We start from the raw sequence: 17435 nt of genomic DNA, 5'->3' as shown, positions 1-17435 counted from the left end.
AAAGAAAAAGAAAGAGGTATACGAGAGCTAGAGAGATGCCGTTTTTGCATTAATTAACTTTTTAATTTGATGTTGTTGTTTTTTTCGGAAACTGCGGGACAGTAGAATTGGAAGCATACATTATTTGATTGGACCCTCTTTTCTAAACATCCTGAAACGAGCACGTACTTGGAGGTTACGGAATTTTGATACACAAATGAGAGCAAAACTAGAACTACGCACTTCTGGAGCCCAGGAGCGACATGACATCCGACTTGTATTGGCCGAAATTATCTGGCCATCAGATCAGCACCTACTCCAATCAGCGCCATCGCTACAAAACACGTGGCACTCCTGCGCGAGAGCGTGGTTTCGGTTCATTTGCAAAGGGAAAGACGCGCTCGTTCTAGGATATTTAAAAAAGAGAAAAAACGGGGTGGATTTAAATAATGACTGGCTCCAATTCATTTCAGTTAATTTGTCGCCCAGTAGTTTCATACGCTTTCCGACAGAATGTCTGCGTGACCAGTGATTTATCCAGACCCCTCTACACCCCCCAACAACCCCCAAATTTTGTGAGACTGCACAATATTTCGTCAAAAGCATGCAAATACACCCCCCTGCGGAGCTCAGCAACCCCCAAGGACGAAATTCTGGGTAAACCACTGTGCCTGACCATATATAGAAGCCACCTGCAAAAACGGCGTCTCTGTAGATTTCATAACTTCTTATGTATGTACAAAAAAGAATCCGTAACGGACTGAAATGAACCCCCTTTTGAAGAAACGGCTGTTGAAATCTTCATTCTTCTAGCCCGAGTGCCACGAAGCCGCAGTCCTATGCGCCACCACACGTATATCATACGGGTTCTGGGTTCTCTGAGTTTATTTTCTGGCGTGCTCGGAGGCCGGTTCTTATAGGGTTATGATTGTCCGGGAAACCAGAATTTGCATTGTTCAATTTTTTTACCGCTCAATTTTTATCCCAATTAATATCCCAAATTCGATTAAAAGGAAGGATACAAAAAGAGTAGACGTCAAAACGCGTACTGTTACGCATCAGAACCTGGCGCATGGTTCCCTCACTTTTGGAGGTACAAAAATTCGAGGCTCTTTCAAGGGTTAAGGCTCAGACGTCGTTTGACCCGGGACACAGCTGACGGCCACGACTGGAATATTTCCCAAATATATTTCTAAGTTATAGCTTACAGTATGACGTACACGACAGAATATATTCCGTTGACGCGACTCAGGACTACCGAAGGTGATAAACCCCCTGAAACTACCGTTTATTATCGCGTACAAGCTCTCACGCAGTGGAAATGCATTTCACCAGGACCTGACGAGGAAGACCAATGAATACAATTTCTCGTGCTTCTAGTATTTGATATTGAATTCTATTGCAAGGAGTGTCAAGTCCCGCGGTTTCGAAACTATAGTTCCGTCTTCAGATAAGCAGACACGCGAAACCAAGGCTTTCTAGCTCTGGCACAGCCGGGGGGAGGGGTTAAACCCTCCCCCAGAATCGTACCTTTGGTAGTGCACTTGGGAGAGGGAAACGAGGGGGAAATCCTCGTCTCCCACGTAAAGTCCCGTAGAACCCCTCGTAAAATATTTTTCTGGCTACACCGCTGCTTTTCCGGGACCGTGGAAAATTTCAGTGGCGACGTGGACGTATCGAAATCCAGATATTCCTTGGCATAGATGCAAGGCAGCTTTCGCTCGCATCCCATCGCAAATTTGCTGCCCTTTGAAGGGGAAGTACGACTCACAGAAGAGGGGGAAAGAAAAGCGCCTTTCCCGCCGGGTGGACGTCGAGTGGCAGGGCACGGCTTTTCCTGCTCACTTCTCGATTACTGGAACATCCAAAAGCAGAGTTCCTCGGATAAGTCCGAAAACAGTTCAGAAGGCTGAACCAAAGTAGAGGAGGGGGGGCATCTCAAGTTGGTAATATGCATTAGCAGGCTTATTCACTTGCATCAACAGGGGGTTTTTAACTGCTAAATGTCTACCACTATGACGATTCTTGAGTCTACTGGCGAATAAAAGAACAGCTCCCATGCCCCGGCGAGAACTAGAAATTGCTCACAGCGTAACTTGTTCCCTCTGAGGCAGGCTGGCCACCAGGAGAGCTGGGGGTACAACTGTGGAGCTGTCTTTCCTCCTCAGTGTCACCTTGGAGGCATCCAACCACGGAGCTTCTAAAATATTTTTCGTTTATATTTGGCGGAGTTATTTCGAGTGAAACAATGTCAAGCAACACTAAAAACGTACAAGCTACAATTTTATTCGCGGGGATGTCTCTACAAAGAGTCAATTCCTAACAAGATAATTCCTTCCTGCAGATTCACAGTGCGAGCGAATCACATTCTTTCAATCGTGATTAACGTAAGTTAGAAATGCTCGTGTCGCATAATGCCCCGCGATGTCGGATATGCATCGTTCGCCTCGTAAAACAAACCCTCGTAAATACTACGTAGAAACAAATTTGCGTCTATTTGCGGAGATGCCAGAGGAGAAAATCTAAATTTATGGTTGTCTGTAGTTTTCAATGTTGTAGCCTGAGGGTTAAACCCGAGACGTGGTACTGCCGTCTGGAAACGCAGGTATTTCAGGTGTGGCCATACAAACAAACAATAACAATACGAAAGATGAGGGCCTCAAACAAACTATACAACAACAGACACTTCAAAGGATGATCAAAAGCAGATCTATAGAGTTACAATTGCAGCTAATAACGGTGAGAACTGGACCAGCCAAATGCACCGTTGGCAGTAATTGGGTTCAGGTTCAGCGAGATGAGGGTCAGGAAGCCCTTGTCACATCTGGAAGTCGCCTCGTTGCAATCTGTTGTTTGAGGAAGTCGACGATTTGAACGTTAGATGCCTCATGGGCTAGGTCCAGCGGAGTCATGCCGTCCTGGGTGAAAATCAGATTTTTAATTTAATCCATTCGGGACCTTTCTAGGCAACTCATCATCGTGCGTAAAGGACCAAGTACTCGTTATGTGTCAACAACGTACGATTAATGTTGGGTAACAGACGCAGGTTCAACATTTTTGTGTAAAACTCAAATTGCACCCATTTTTATTTTCCTTATCAATTTTGGGTCCAGTCTAGCTAAAATAAATTTTTACACAAAATACCATTGGATGTAACAGGAATGTGAAAAAACAACCGGGGAATGCAATGCATGAGCACCTGATTTTGTTATCACTATGCATGCGCAATATTCAGTTAACATGGTTAACGAGGTCTCACTGTACGCTGTATATGCTGACGACATTAAGTTGTTTCATAAAGTCACCCCAACAGAAGATTGTTACCTGCTTCAGAACAATGTTGATTCTGTATATGAATGGTGCTATTTGAACTGTCTCTCCTTCAACATTAAGAAGACAAAGGTCATGACAGTGAGTAGGAAATGTAAGTCAGTTATGTTATGACTCTATGGTTGGAGAAGATGAAATTGAGCATGTTCTTTCTGGTCGTTACCTTGATGTTGTAACAGGTGGAAGTAACTAGAGTGGTTGATTCATCATTGAAGGCATTGGGAATGATTACACAGTTAACAAAGGGGTTTACTAGTCCTGCTGCTCCGTTAACTCTATATAAAAGTTACGTACGTAGCAAACTTGAGTTTTGTAGTGTCGTTTGGAATTGTCTCACAAAATCCGAGTCCAATCGAATAGAGCCTGTACAACGTAGAGTTATTCGCGTTATATATGATAGATATTTTGGGAAGAAAATTTATTTCAACTATGAGGACATTCTTGAATGACTAGGGCTGACAACGCTGTCTGAACGTAGGCGTAGTATTGATATACGATTCTTGGATAGAGTTATTCTTGGTGTTGTGGACTGTGCAGAATTACTCGCGTCTGTGAATTTCTTGTGTCTTCACAGGACAAGGTCTAGAGATTTATTTTACCTCATTTTACTCGAATATGAGTTCGCCAATGTCGCATTTGCAGTGTTCCTGCAATGCCAATGTTGACGTTTGCGCTTCGTAACTCTTATGAGTTGCTGCCTATTAATCACCTTCCGTTTTAATGTTATAACTTGTCTGCTGCGTGATGACAATAGTTTAGGTTTGATGCGTGTGCTTTTCATTTTGTTTTTATGCTTCCCGTATACTTGATGAAGGTACTGTGTACCACCAAATAGGCTTTGGCTATTGGGGAACACTCGAAATAAATTAAAAAATAACAAAGTGCATCATGCAAAGATCAATATGCACATGTGTCACATACATATGCTGTATATTTGTTTGGCTCGGTTGTATCACTTCGTATTCTCTTCTGCTTTAAAATTACTATTTGCATATTAGCCCAATTGTGCCCAAAGGGACGCATTTTCAAATTATAGGTTCGGAAATAGCACATTTACTCCCTCAAATTTGTGCAAAAGAGTCTGAGTGTACAAGAAATCATCCATTCCAAACAGTATTGAACTTTGGTACTCGAACAATTTGATAAACTTGCTCAACAAATACACTTTCCAATGGATACCTGATTTCTAAGCTCAGGATCAGCACCTGCAGCAACCAGCAACTTGACAACATTGAGATGGTCAAAGAGTGCAGCTGCATGAAGTGCGCTTTCCCCATTCTAGAAGGAGAATGTGTCGCTTCAATACTTAAAAATTACGACAGAAATGGTCTCAAGGCAACAATGAAATGGCAATTAGGACCAGTAAAAGCCGAGTTTAACTGATGAAACGCTCTATTGGAACAAGTTCGCTATGCATATATTTTTGTGCAACAGTGCCTTATCGCGGCGCAATTCAATTGTATGAAACGCCCGTAAAAATGAGCAATGCGGGATGTCCCTGACGTTGTTTTCTTGGTTCCCCTATAGGATCTCTGGAGGAGGGAGCAGATCTCTCGTTACCAGTATTGTGCTTCTGAAAGAACTCCTCCTTTTGCACGTACAATATGCAGGCACTTACTAACAGAATTCTTACGAAAACAATTTATTTATCATTCCCACGTGACTGACAACCTGCATGCACCATCATTACTAGGGGTTCAACGTGATACGTAAATGTGATGTACCTTGAGCAGTCCCAATGACGCCCCTCGTTTGACTAGAAGATCCACCAATCCCGTGTACCCTTTGTGAGATGCCTTGAACAGGGGTGTAGCTCCGTCCTGGAGAAACATCTCCTTTCTACGACAGCTCTTTACAACCAACAGTGTTTTTCTTACGTGTCTCGTGGAATCCACTTCAGCACCGTGAGAAAGTAACTCGCCCACGACAGCCGTGTGGCCCATCTGGGACGCTATCCATAACGCTGTCGCACCATCCTGAAAGAGGTCTACTTGAGTGCATGCTTCAACACCGAGCAGCACCTCACGCTGTTTTTGCACTTATCAACATTTCAAATAGCTTTGTAATGTTTCTCTCTGAGCAAAAATATGTGGTTCAATCTGGTGAAAACACAGCTTTCCGACTGAAAGCCAGTGGATGAGCAGGCAGGGTAAAGGTGCTTGAATGGATGCTGACCCCACAGTTAATGCCAAAGGCCGACACTTTAAATGAACGAGTTCTTTTTTTTCTACTCCTTTTCAAAAATGTGTACAAGCTGCACATTTTAATCTGGTGTGTATATTGCCGTTGTTCTGTTGGAATTCTCTGATTTTGCTCATTTACTAGCATATTCGTACCGTTCGTTTGACGTTGATGTCCGCTCCGAGCGCAATCAAGTATGAAACCAGCTTCAGGTGACCATTCTGTGCAGCGACAAATAAAGGTGTAGCTCTGTCCTGTAATGCAAAAGTGTACGTACGTTGCCTCGGTATTTTCCTTATTATGAGGCTTACCGACATCTGCGTATAAATGCTTGCACCAGCTCTAACGAGTTGTTCCACGATGTCGACGTGATTGCATTGACACGCCACCAACAGTGGAGTACCTCCATCCTGCATGCAGAAGACAGCTTTTGAGTACATCAGTGATTTGTTCAGACCCCCTACCGTCTACACGCCCCCAAAATCTGAAAGAGACCCCGCTTGTGAGATTTCGTCAAAAGCATGTAAATACACCCCTCCCAAGGAGGTAAACCACTGGTCAGTACATTCTTCAAAGAGATATTCAAAGCGGACTACGAACCACACTAGCAGCATCGACGGGGGCATTGTTTTCTAAGAGCAACTTGACGATATCCAGGTAACCTCCTTGTGCCGCAAAAAATAGCGCCGTGGTCCCTGTCTGAAAACATCATCCAGCGTTTGGGTCCTTTCGCCCACAGATACGGAATAAATCGGATCGTAGAAGGTAGGAAAGAAAATGACACAGCTTACAACTCGTTTCGCCGCTGGACTGGCTCCCTGATCCAAGAGTTCTTTAACGCATTCATAGTTATTGTTGGCACAGGCTAAGATCAGCGCGGTCGTGCCTTCCTAGAAATGACACTAAGCACGTGAGGAAAATGTCAGAGCACCAGAGGAGAGTCCTACCTGATCTTTGCAATCCACGTACACCTTGCCGCTGTCTAAAACGCTCGTGAGTAAAGGCAGATTCCCTTGTAGAGCTGCTAGATGGAGCAGCTGCGCCGAAGGACTTTCTTTCTGCAACGTGAAGTAGGTAAAGTTCGTAGCCGCGAATCCCTGAAAAGGCATCTTCATCGGAACAACCGTCACAGCACACGACTTGACACCAAAGGACCAAAAGTATGTTTCGTTTGCGTACAACTACCACCACCACAAGCGCATCCCGCGAGGCCTATCACGACAGGAACCGGAAATCAGTCGAGCAGACGACAGTTTCCCCGGAACTGAAAACTCGATTCCGTCAACAGACGGTTCTATTTTTCTTTTCCATTCTACAGATATGAAAACAGGCACGGTTTTCAAAAGGAATTCTCGTTACTTCCTGGAAAGGTATCACGATTGACCGCGCTTTATGCCGAAAAACAAAAAGTGTCATTTGAAAAAGATAACAAAATTAGTAAAATTTCCGTTGAGTAGTTTGTGTTCTCCTGGAGACGTCACTTCGCTGCATTACATTGGAGTGTGCTGAGAAGTACTCTTTTGGAGAAGGCAAGATATTATTTTCTTTTCTTACGCTTAACTTTGTTTGTTGCAGCAACTGGACAAGATATATATCATCTGTCTACAGCATGGGAAATAGCCGAGCCTTCCGTATTGTTTCTTTTCTGGAAACCATGCAGAGGGAATTAAATTTTTGGGAAAACTAAAAAGACAGGAAACATCGGCCATGCAACTGATTCTCCAGAGCAACTAAAATTCACTTTGTTCTGATTAACATAGTTTTGTAATTTCGAAAGCACTACACTTGTAAGCTGTAAAAAAAAAAAAAAAAAAAAAAAGCTAAATTTTTCAAACCAGGGTCGAGATCGAAAATGTAAGGGTGACGCCAAACTCGATTGTTCTTTCCTCCATCATTTATGCTCCGTTGGATGTGAGGGAATGCGAGCATACCGACTGACGCGCAATAATTCAGACCCCTCCTTCGGAACTATTGTCATCGCATGGCCCGTGACGCTACGTGGGGCTCGTTATGGCACAGAGGATACGCTTCATGGATGACATCACACTGTACGAATGAAAATAGTTTTTGTTTTTCTTTTTTCCTGCCTGGAAACTCCAACAAGTGCAAAAATCCCTGTCTGGAAAAACGCGCGCGCTGCACGGAATAGTTCTCAGAAGCATCGTAAACAAACCAGCAGGAGAGTAGCGCGCCAGACGTTTCGTAAGATTCCAACAACTCCAACAACTGCGTTGAACACGCACTCACTCTCTTCGCATTCTCTCCTACATTTTTGCTCATACACACATAAATTTGCTATTTCGGAGCGCCACGGGCTCACGACCGTTGTTTCGACGGGAAGCAGACGCAAGCCGGATCAATGGGACCGTTATTCTAGAGCGACGTAAATGTGCCAACTTGTGAACTGCGGGGCTCTCCACTGCAGTCTCAAAAGAGAGACGTTTGCGCATTGACTCTTTCAGGAAGGTCGGCGCTGCTGGACGGATTCTACTAGAGTCACTAAATAAGTTTCGCTTGAGAGTGTCGAAGCTTATACAGTGACACTAAGTTCTACTTACCTTCATCGCCATTAGTGATCCACGTTTTTGTGACACTTGCGCTGGTCACGTGCGCGTTGTTTAATTTTACGGGCGAACATGCGTGAAGACGATGGCGCCCACGAAAGCAGACGACGAGAGCACGTCACGCGTTGCCATGGCGGCCTTACGGCCACGAGGTAACTACCGACGCGACGCCGCTCCTAGCAGACGACGCTACTCTGCTTTGCAATTTTTGCTGTTTACGCAGCTGATCACAGCGATCTTGCGACTCCACAAACAAACGCTTCCGGAGACTTGCACTGCGCCCGGTAGTGTGTCGGTACGCGTGTTCAGGAAACCGTTCCTTCAGACTCATGTAGCAGTATCGGGCAGTGGTATATAATGGGGCGATTTCTTTGTCGAAGCACGTATCTGGGGAGGGGGAAAACTAATGCTCAACCCAATGTTTTCTTTTTCTTCTTTTTACACTTCAACTACAATTCCCACAGCATTTTATATTACGTCATGTAGGAGCCAGAGGAATCCAACTATCCTCGAATCCTAGGCAGGGATTCGAGATTCGACCCCTAAAACATTGGCGCCTCCGGAGTCCGCCGACCAAAGCTTGATTGGCCGGCGGGTCTTGATTGTTTGTTTACATTGCTTTGGACTGAAAGAGTTAAGAAAGGAACTCACTGCAAGTGAAATGTAAAGTGGTTTTGCTTTTTATTGTGTCCTAGTTTCATGGAAAGAATTCAGACTCGAGACTTCGTGTATTTCCCGTAGTCGATGAACAACATGTTGAGTAAATTATAAATTACATCTAAGAAGTATATGGGTATGCTTCCTCCTGAAAGTGAACTATTGTTTATCTTGTTTTTCATTAAACGAATACATCAAATTCTGCTTCAAAACACTTTTCAGTAGAAGTGTTTTTCCCCTGGCTTTTTAAAAGGATTCGAAAGATTCCTGGATTAGTGCATTCGCAGAACCTTCCTTGCATTCTGAAAATTCTCTAATTAAAATCATTCTCTATATAAAGAATTCAAGTTTGTCAAAATTGCTCCACATACAAATTACGAAGGAACAAAAAATATATTTGTGTGTGTGTGGGTGGGAAAGTGACAGAGGAAAAATTATACCCTTTTTATTGAGGAATTCCTTCAGCGTAGATGCGGTTCACTTCCGAACATCTTCATAATAAGACTCTGATGAAATGATTTTAGAAACTTGTTGAGCAAAAACGTTTAATGAATACTTCATAGTGAACTTGAACCATTCACGAGTGCTGGAAAACAAGCTGAAGCAAAATGACTTTGGGTGTAGACACTGCACAACTGGGCTTTACTCAGGAAAGTGACTAGGAAAGGGTGTAGGTACAATGCGTAACAATTACAAACAAAATTTACTGACACATGTTCCAGGAATTCTATCTAGATGCCATCTCTAAAATGATAAAAAAAGTGAGTCCTCATTTGTGTTCATTGATGCTACAATCCTGTCACCTTGACCCATTTTTTTAGAACAGACGTTACTTTCACGAGCCGCAACACATAAAAAGATGCAATCAAAGTGATCACGAGCGCCACCGATTTCCACAGGCAGGGCAGCCGTGCTCCGTCGTGTCTCCGTGAAATAATTTCTGAGCACAGTGGAAGTGCATTTTCACTTCACAGTCTTCTGCCTGACAGGTCTGACCCTGAAAGGAGAAACAAACAGTTGTCGACTGCAGATGAAAGAAGAGCACTTTTTATGCTCTGCTGTAAGGGATTCCCCTGTCGGTTGATGCGCTTTACAGATAAAGTTGCCTAAAATGTTGCGCTCATAAACTTCTAAAAGAAGGTTCAGGAACAATCCAATGTGTTTGCACTTGCCTCGAAAATGAACACTGTGTGATCTCCAGAAAGTTGGTTTGTTAGTTTAGAAAAAAGAGAGAGATGTTTAACAAACTCTCGAAAGTGAACTCCTCGTTACCCTATGTGCATCATAGGAGATCTCACACAGCGGGATAACTCTGCCAACATAAAGAATACACTGAAACTTATTGAAAGTCTCCAGGAAGTTAAAGCGACAGCCCAAATAAAAAAAAAAGGTGGACATCACACGCACAGATCCTCAAAGGATCCACTGATGACATTGTGTGTGTTGTCCCCTCTCGGTTTTCCTACATCATGATGAAGTATCAGCTTGCCAGCACCCTATCTCTACTTCCAAATATAAAGCGTGCTCACACTCCTTTCATTGAAATTTGCAGACAAATAATTTACGACTGAATTTAACAGCCAGGAGTTTAGCTGTCAGTCAGTTTTCATTGAACCGAACGTGGAAGCGCACCGATTCGGGATGGATGTTTTGTTTTATCGCATCTAAAATATCTCCATCTCAAACCACCCGTAAAGCAGCTTGTGGAACATAAAACCAAAATTGGCTACGTTTTTCCTGTTTATCTCTCTGCTGGGCAAAATTTTGGCATCTACATAGAACAAATGGCAAAATGATTGTTCCTTTAAGCAATAGATATCTCTAATTGTAATTGTGATGGTTAAAATGACAACACAAAGTTGAATACTAGAAGCTTCTTTTGGACTAGAAGAAGATTGCCAGAAAGACATTAAGAGGAGCTATCAGATGACACTCCACATGGCTAGAAACTGTGTCTCATTCGTTACGCCGCTCTCCACCGAGACTCACCATGCAAAATATTTTTTTACTCTCTGGCGCATTATAAGTGCACAATCAAATTTACAAAAACTGCCGGAGAAAGCAGCCACGGATGGACAATATGATCCTCGCGTGATGTAGGGGAGTCCCTGTGCTTTTATTCCTGCGTCTCTTTATTCTCAGCTCACGCGCCGTTTGTACCTGCTTCAGCTATGCCGGAAAGGGGGGGGGGGGGCATCTCAGCGCTCCTTTAAAAAACATCTTTAAAAAGAAATGATTGCATCATTTCAAAGCCACATGTATTGTTTCATTGGCCTCAAGGTTTATCTTCTACCGTGATTATTTGCACCATTTTGCTCTCCTCATGTAATGTGCTCAAGTGCCTTTGAGATGATAAAGTGAAACGAAAAATGTGTTACGTCGATGCAGAAGGTTTGGCACTTACCTTGATGCAAATGCGCTTGCATGCATGGCACCTGCTTAAGCTGCTTCCAAAGTGATTTTGCAAGTACGGTTCCATTTCCATGATGCTCAAAGTACTCAAGCTAATCAGACCTTGGTCCTGTAATAGCAGAAAAAGTATTGCCTACCGCCAAATAACTTTGGTAATGCTCACCTCGGTTAGGCATTTATCGTGAATGAACCGTTCAATCAGAGATTCTGCGTCGCTGGCACTGAAACGTTCAATGCCGTGTGTCAGGTTGATGGCTTCGATCGAAGAGACGGTCCCGTTACGAGAATCCACTACTTTTTCCACCTGGAATGTCGGGAGTCAGACACATAGCGAGCAGGTAGACAGTATAAACATGTACCAGCTTCTTCAAAAATTTGATTTCGTTTTCTGTGTATTTCTTGCTGGCAGCTTTTGAGAGGTCATCGTCTTTGAGGTTCACTAGCGCGTAATAGTGCTCGCCGTCATCTTCGGACACCCCGTGCTTGACTCTCATGTGAAACGGCGTCATTTCTGTATTCATGTCGTGAATGAACTTTTTCACAGCGTCTGCATCACGGTCGAGATCGAAGGGTGCTGATGCAAAGACAGAAGAATTATAGCGCGATACATCTGCGTATTACGCTGACGAGAACTCACCTTTGTACGTTTCGTGGCAGAATGTAATGATGGTTTTTAACTCGGAAAGTGATAGTATTTTTCGGTTGAGCATAATCTGAAGGAACAACCTGTGCTCGTCTCCGTAGCAGTGCATACTTCAAGTTTACCTTGCTGGGTTGAAAGTAACACTGTCACACCACCACACCGTTTCCAAAAACCCCGCTTCGCCTGCAAAGTGGCAAATGGAGAGTGGACAACTTGCACGTTGCACGCTTGCAGGCAGCACTGGCAGCACCAGGCACCAGCACCAGCTCCTACTAAAATTGGAAAGACATTATAAAATAAAAATGGGGCATATGTTATTGTCTTAGAAGGACCTTTCTCTCCTTGTGAGATTGTTTATGTGTTTCCATCGTGTTAGGTGGCTCTGTATTCGCTGTTTCGTCTCCATGTTTTCGGTTTCGGTATCACCAAACGGTATCGTGATGATATCATCTGTGTTCCTTGTTTGCGTGTCGGTCAAAGGTGTGTCGGCTTACGGTTTATCGCACGCCAGCAAAATGTGTTTGAGTTATCCGTGTGCTTCACCACCCAATAAGGATCAATCTGGCGCCATGTACAGGTTGGGATGTGAGCAGTGATGCTGTAAGGCTTGACTGGAACTAGCAAACGCATAAAGGTGAACAAAGTCGTAGGATGGTGTGTACGTGAAACAGGCGTAATTTCCAGTGGCGTCATCCGGTGCGAGAGTTCTTTGCGTCACCCCTCTCCCATTAAAGGGACAGTTCGCTCCGTAAGGAAACTGAAAAAAAAAAAAAAAAAAAAAAAAACCGTCCTGTACGTGGTGCAATGCACAATGAGAAACTACACGTCAATCCCTTTCGTTAGAAATCTACGTATTTTCTGAGTTTTCAGTATTTTCCTGTGGACATCGGCAGCTCGGCCGGAGGAGGAGCACATTACTGCTGGGGGCGGTCGGCTCGCGTGACGTTACATGACGTTGCTTCAGGGCTGGCGCACCTCGATGCCGGGAAAACGGTCCGCCCTCTTGTCGCCACATTGTCCTCGTACAGACGTCGCGCGCGCGTCCTCGCGTGCATCTCGTTGCTTTCAGATGCCTGCAATAAATCATACTGTTCGAGCTGCGGGAAAATAATGCAGGTACAAGATAAAGTTCAAAATACACTACTGTCGGCAACAGAAATCAACGAATCTATGCTTTTTTTTTCCTTCGCCAATTCTAAGTCATCATCAGATGCTGATGCCAATGAGTTCAGCGGGTGTCCCTAAAGACTCAATGCTGATAATAAACTTTTTGTTGTAAGCCTTGTCATTGTATACCTCAAAGTATTGTGCAGCAGGAATATCTTTATTTCATGTACATATTCTCATCTAATTACAAGAACTGGGAGAAGAAACTAGGAAGCAGGTGGCCACGTCCATTGGTCGGCCGGGGCTTTGGTGGTCAGTGGTTCCCATGGTTTCCAACTCATCATGCGTCTGGCCAGGACTAGTTCATTCTCAGCCTGTGAATATAACAAACACCGCAAGGACTTCTTTTGGAGAATCGTCAATATTTTTCCTCTACCACCTTGAGCAGCGGTTTTGTACCTCAAAAGCTGCAGGATAACTGCGACCGTATCAAGACAAATACGAGCCATCCCACGTTAACTATCTGGAAGGTGGCCAAGTATGTATTCTACATGCCTGACACCAGTGGGATAGTCAATACCCCCACTGTCATGCATTTGGGAGAAGGAAAATGAGGGTGAAATCCTCTCCCTCATGTAAACCCCTCCCGAAATATTTTTCTGGCTACGCTACTGCATAACACAAAGTGATACTAGAAGAGTGTAAATCGGCACTGAGGCCAGAAGTTGAAGCTGATTTTCCTTACTACAAAACAATTTAGTACAATCTTTCACATCAAAGAGTCGCCTGCGGGTGATCTGAAGATGGTACATCTCCTGTCCACGACCGCAGTAAGTATTATGTCGCCTTACCTGTACAATAACCTGCTCGATCTGACCTGCTCCTATCATTCGTTCCAGCTTGGCAACATCCTTTTCCTAGGAGCAAATGTTTTGCAGTACAGAATGCAGTTTTCACCCATGTGGTCGTACTAACCGATTCGACGAGTGTCAGCCGCTCCTTTGCAACTTGCTCCGTGTACTTTCGATAGGCTGCAGTCTCTGGCATGTTCTGCAGGACTCGCAGGATTTTGTTATACAGGACGCTTAGTGACTGCAAGCGCATCATATTTTTGTTACACAGAGGAAGAGAAATGAAAGAACTAACACAACCAAAGGTAATCCAAGCCACAATACCCAACAGCCATCAAGGTGCAGTAATTGTTCCAGGTATGTGATGTCTTAGAATATTTTTAGTTACCTGGCCAAAGGTATTATGAAACTCAATTCATAATGCGCCACATATTCGTCCTCGTCCTGTACAGTCGTGTTTTGCGTCTCAGTTCCCTCAAGGAATGGCATGGTCCACGTTGATATTTTTTATTCATCAACGGGGGAAATGGCACGCTACGGTTCAAGAGAAATATTCTCGCGATAACAGCACAAACTGCGTAAGGTGGACTGCGGCTGATGGAATGGCGATTTGGCTAGACAGTCGGAAATCCATAGATTACGGGTGGAAGAAAATTGACATATTTTATTTATTTAAGGCTAACTGGACACTGATGCAGCTATCATAAACTCGTTACACACCATGGGCTGTACTATAGGTTCAGGCTTGCCTAATCCCTTTTGAAGCTGGGCAGGTATCCTGGGATACCACGAGCAAAACTAAACAGATGCGTAAATTAAGAAAGAAAATGTTTAGGAAGGCAGAATGATCAACTGAACGTGGTGGGTCACTGGGGTCGGGTTGGCTTGACCAATGGGATGCGTGTTCTTTTTTGTTGATGGCTGGACTGGATCCTTGTTGTGTCAGTTTTGCTTTCAGGGGATGGGAGGGGTCACTAAGGTGTTGGTAGCATCTTTTCCCAAAGCTTTTGTCCAGGTTAATATAGAGTCGCTTTGCTTCCAGAACGACGTCCTAGCTCGATGAATCAAAGCCAAGGATGGATGTGATTGGCCTCAGAGATGGAGTTGTGTGGAGGGTAGGGCAGGATAACAAGTGTTTGATGTCTTCGACCTTTTCAATTAGAAGGCAGGTTGAAGAATTTTCCCCCCATCAGCTCAGAAAGTCTTTTTCTCATCAGTAGGGACTCCGTACAGGCCTGGAAAAGGAGTCCAGTGGCTCTGTCCCCTTCATAGAACAGTTCACGGGCTGGTGTAACCTTATTTAAGCTGTATAGGTGCATGTTATAGTGGGAGAGGACCAGGTGTCTTTTTTTATTGATGCTGTTCCCCTGAAGTTGGCTTTTGACAGTATGTCGTTTGGTGCCTTTGCTGTAAATCCGGTCTATGTGGTTTATTCCCTTTCTCCAACTGGTGTGTAGGCCCGAGTATCGGACATACAGGAACATTCGGGCCGTCAAGGTGTCGTCTGATTTGTGGTTTACTCTTCCCAGGTATCAGGTTTTCGATTGGGTCTCCCGAAAAGCGAAGGTTGACCAACCCATCTCTCCTTGGTTCACAGGGTTTGGAGTCGTGAAAGACCCTCGCAGAATCCATGTGCTTACGTCCCACTGCTGGCGTTCCAAGTGTTCCAAAGCTTCTGTACTCAAGCAGGTGACATTGTTAGCATATCTGGCAACTAGAATGCCATTTGTTTTCCTTAGCAGTCTGCCAATTGCGTATGGTTGGCAAGAATGCCTATACAAATGCCATATTTGGCCTTTCTTCTGGTTCACGTTTCGAATGAGATTAATAAATCTCATCCAAAGAGTGCTGTTGTGGATAGTCATTTTTGTTCTCAGTCGTGATACCGAGGTAAACATATGGATCGGTGCGTTTGACGTCAAAATCTTGCAGGAGAAAAGACGGGATGGTCACTGCAGAAGCGCCCAAGTTCATGATGTTTGACTTTTCGCGACTAAAGCATAACCCGTCGGCATTTCCTTTTTCAGAACAAATGTCTGGAAGATCTTGCATGTCTTGCGCATTATTGGTGATGAGAACAATTTTATTTGCAAAAGCCACTGTTGTGGTGAGGGTGTCTTCCGTGCAGCCTTCCGTCTTTTGGGTGCGGAGGTGTATTCATCTTGTAGTAGTGCGACGTGCGTCTAAGAGATCGTTGATGAAGATAATAAATAGGATGGGTAAGAGGGGGCATCCCTATCGTAAGCCAACCTCCATTTTTACTTTCCCTGAGAAAAAATATGCTGGTGCAGTCCTTGCACATGGCTTGTATCAGAGCTGTCCTGGAGTCAGAGGTCTTTATTAGTTGCATTTTTCTAGACAGTCCGTTCTGCGGCACTGTAGCACATTCCTTTTGCAGGTGGAGGAATGCCAAAAAGAGGGCTCTGTGCTGAGCTTGGGCTATTTCCATCAGTTGGGTAACGATGAATATGTTATCACCGGTTCTTGGATTCTTGCGGATGCTGTTTTGTACATCGGGCTGATCGCATTCGCCTTGTAATCGTTCTGCTATGATTGAGACTTTGCTCAAGCTAGAGGGCAGTTGGTCGACACGAACTGAAGTTCTCAATCTCTCTCTCTTCCCCCCCCCCCCCCCCCCCGTCAATATTGCAATATTGGTATATTCGCCATAAATATTTCGGCTGAACCATGCCAACGACACTTCTAGCAGCGGCAGTATATGGGAGGCTTAGCTTAGGAACGTACTCACATGATGGGGATTTTTGGCGACGGCCAAGCCCGTGAGACCAGTTGTCTGAAAGAAATAACATGCACGTCTATGACTGATTCTGTGTAGTTGTCGAGGATGCTGTTCTGAATCCTGCCTGGATACATGCCTGCGTTTCCCTCGCTATGTCATTAGGATTCACCTGAACATCTCACCAATATCTACCTCACAATCGTGCCTCGCTGTCTTGCAGCACTAATAGATACGATGTGTGTAACAGAAGCACAAGGTCAAGAACTGGGGACATCAAAATACTTACCACCTTCGTAACACCAGCCATGTTTACTTTACCAGCAGCAAAGCAATTTATACAACTAGCGACGCTTTTCGGCACTAGAATGACGCGGGTCATAAGAAATTTCCTGATGGTTGCCTGTTTATAACTTTCCGTAAATTTAATGCCAAACAAATGCGTTGTACTGAAGATTTAGACTTTTATTTAATAAAGCCATTAAGACAATGCGGCGATGCAGCACTCGTGGTATCTTTTATGTATCACAGATGACGCCACCAATCTGTCGTCTGCTTATCATTCTTTAGAGGCGGATTGCGAGGCGGACCTGTCAAGAGCGGAGGCATCTTGCACAAGAGACCAGAGAGTAGGAAAATTACGACCAAGAACCGCATGTTTCGCTAAGGATTTTTGAGAAGAATAGAAACTTTCGTGATAGAGGTAAGATTCCCTTCTGATTCCCCTTTTCCCCTACGTTTCCTCTGGGAATGGAGCCCGTTTCCTGCATCAGACAAATCGAACGGATCCTCTCTTCGATTTGACCTCTCACCAGAGGGTCACGTTTTTTTCCTGCTTTTATGTGCTATAGTGATCATACTTGGTTTACTATAACGGTTCGTTTCCTACGAAGCTGGAGTGAATGGATGATACGCTTTCATGAATGTTCGGCTTCCTCAATTTCTGAGGCCGCAGCGCGATTCTTGCGTACGTT

The 17435-nt window shown here is 44.2% G+C and overlaps 3 protein-coding genes across 5 annotated transcripts; all 3 read right to left on the bottom strand.

Annotated features, from left to right (window-relative positions):
• Positions 1–2249: 2249 nt before the first annotated feature.
• LOC135398757 (ankyrin repeat domain-containing protein 29-like) lies at positions 2250–8176 on the bottom strand. 3 transcript variants are annotated; one of them, XM_064630188.1, is made up of 10 exons: positions 8049–8176; positions 6438–6548; positions 6282–6380; positions 6091–6189; positions 5802–5900; positions 5646–5744; positions 5187–5285; positions 5034–5129; positions 4489–4587; positions 2250–2897 (listed from the first exon to the last, which is right to left on the bottom strand). In XM_064630188.1, exons 1-10 carry the CDS (start codon positions 8058–8060, stop codon positions 2784–2786), a joined length of 927 nt encoding a protein of 308 aa, XP_064486258.1. In that variant the 5' UTR covers positions 8061–8176; the 3' UTR covers positions 2250–2783. The 3 variants fall into 3 exon arrangements, with proteins under 3 accessions (XP_064486258.1, XP_064486257.1, XP_064486259.1); XM_064630187.1 differs by lacking the exon at positions 8049–8176 and having other exon boundaries at positions 6438–6734; XM_064630189.1 differs by lacking the exons at positions 4489–4587; positions 8049–8176 and having other exon boundaries at positions 6438–6734.
• A 1063-nt stretch (positions 8177–9239) lies between these two features.
• Positions 9240–12036, bottom strand: LOC135398758 (non-structural maintenance of chromosomes element 1 homolog). The gene is made up of 5 exons (XM_064630191.1): positions 11761–12036; positions 11483–11697; positions 11287–11427; positions 11116–11232; positions 9240–9708 (listed from the first exon to the last, which is right to left on the bottom strand). The coding sequence occupies exons 1-5, from the start codon at positions 11873–11875 to the stop codon at positions 9586–9588; spliced, it is 711 nt and encodes a 236-aa protein (XP_064486261.1). The 5' UTR covers positions 11876–12036; the 3' UTR covers positions 9240–9585.
• Positions 12037–13071: 1035 nt separating this feature from the next.
• LOC135398760 (NADH dehydrogenase [ubiquinone] 1 alpha subcomplex subunit 5-like) lies at positions 13072–16946 on the bottom strand. Its single transcript, XM_064630193.1, has 5 exons — positions 16751–16946; positions 16474–16518; positions 13849–13965; positions 13725–13790; positions 13072–13247 (listed from the first exon to the last, which is right to left on the bottom strand). Exons 1-5 carry the CDS (start codon positions 16841–16843, stop codon positions 13140–13142), a joined length of 429 nt encoding a protein of 142 aa, XP_064486263.1. The 5' UTR covers positions 16844–16946; the 3' UTR covers positions 13072–13139.
• Between the last annotated feature and the right edge of the window lie 489 nt (positions 16947–17435).

The sequence above is a fragment of the Ornithodoros turicata genome, chromosome 6 (assembly GCF_037126465.1).
Source record: "Ornithodoros turicata isolate Travis chromosome 6, ASM3712646v1, whole genome shotgun sequence".
Classification (NCBI taxonomy): Eukaryota; Metazoa; Arthropoda; class Arachnida; order Ixodida; family Argasidae; genus Ornithodoros; species Ornithodoros turicata.
This window is presented reverse-complemented; position numbering and strand designations above follow the sequence as displayed.

Coding starts and splice junctions, on each gene's coding strand:
- LOC135398757 (XM_064630187.1), bottom strand. CDS start 6,605: ATGAAGATGCCTTTTCAGGGATTCGCGGCTACGAACTTTACCTACTTC. Junction 6,381..6,437: donor ACGTGGATTGCAAAGATCAG/GTAGGACTCTCC, acceptor TGTCATTTCTAG/GAAGGCACGACCGCGCTGAT. Junction 2,898..4,488: donor ATCCTGAGCTTAGAAATCAG/GTATCCATTGGA, acceptor ATTTTCACCCAG/GACGGCATGACTCCGCTGGA.
- LOC135398758 (XM_064630191.1), bottom strand. CDS start 11,875: ATGCACTGCTACGGAGACGAGCACAGGTTGTTCCTTCAGATTATGCTC. Junction 11,698..11,760: donor CTGCCACGAAACGTACAAAG/GTGAGTTCTCGT, acceptor TCTTTGCATCAG/CACCCTTCGATCTCGACCGT. Junction 11,233..11,286: donor ACGATAAATGCCTAACCGAG/GTGAGCATTACC, acceptor CTGCTATTACAG/GACCAAGGTCTGATTAGCTT.
- LOC135398760 (XM_064630193.1), bottom strand. CDS start 16,843: ATGACCCGCGTCATTCTAGTGCCGAAAAGCGTCGCTAGTTGTATAAAT. Junction 13,791..13,848: donor GGCTGACACTCGTCGAATCG/GTTAGTACGACC, acceptor ATTTGCTCCTAG/GAAAAGGATGTTGCCAAGCT. Junction 13,248..13,724: donor TCGAGCAGGTTATTGTACAG/GTAAGGCGACAT, acceptor TTATATTCACAG/GCTGAGAATGAACTAGTCCT.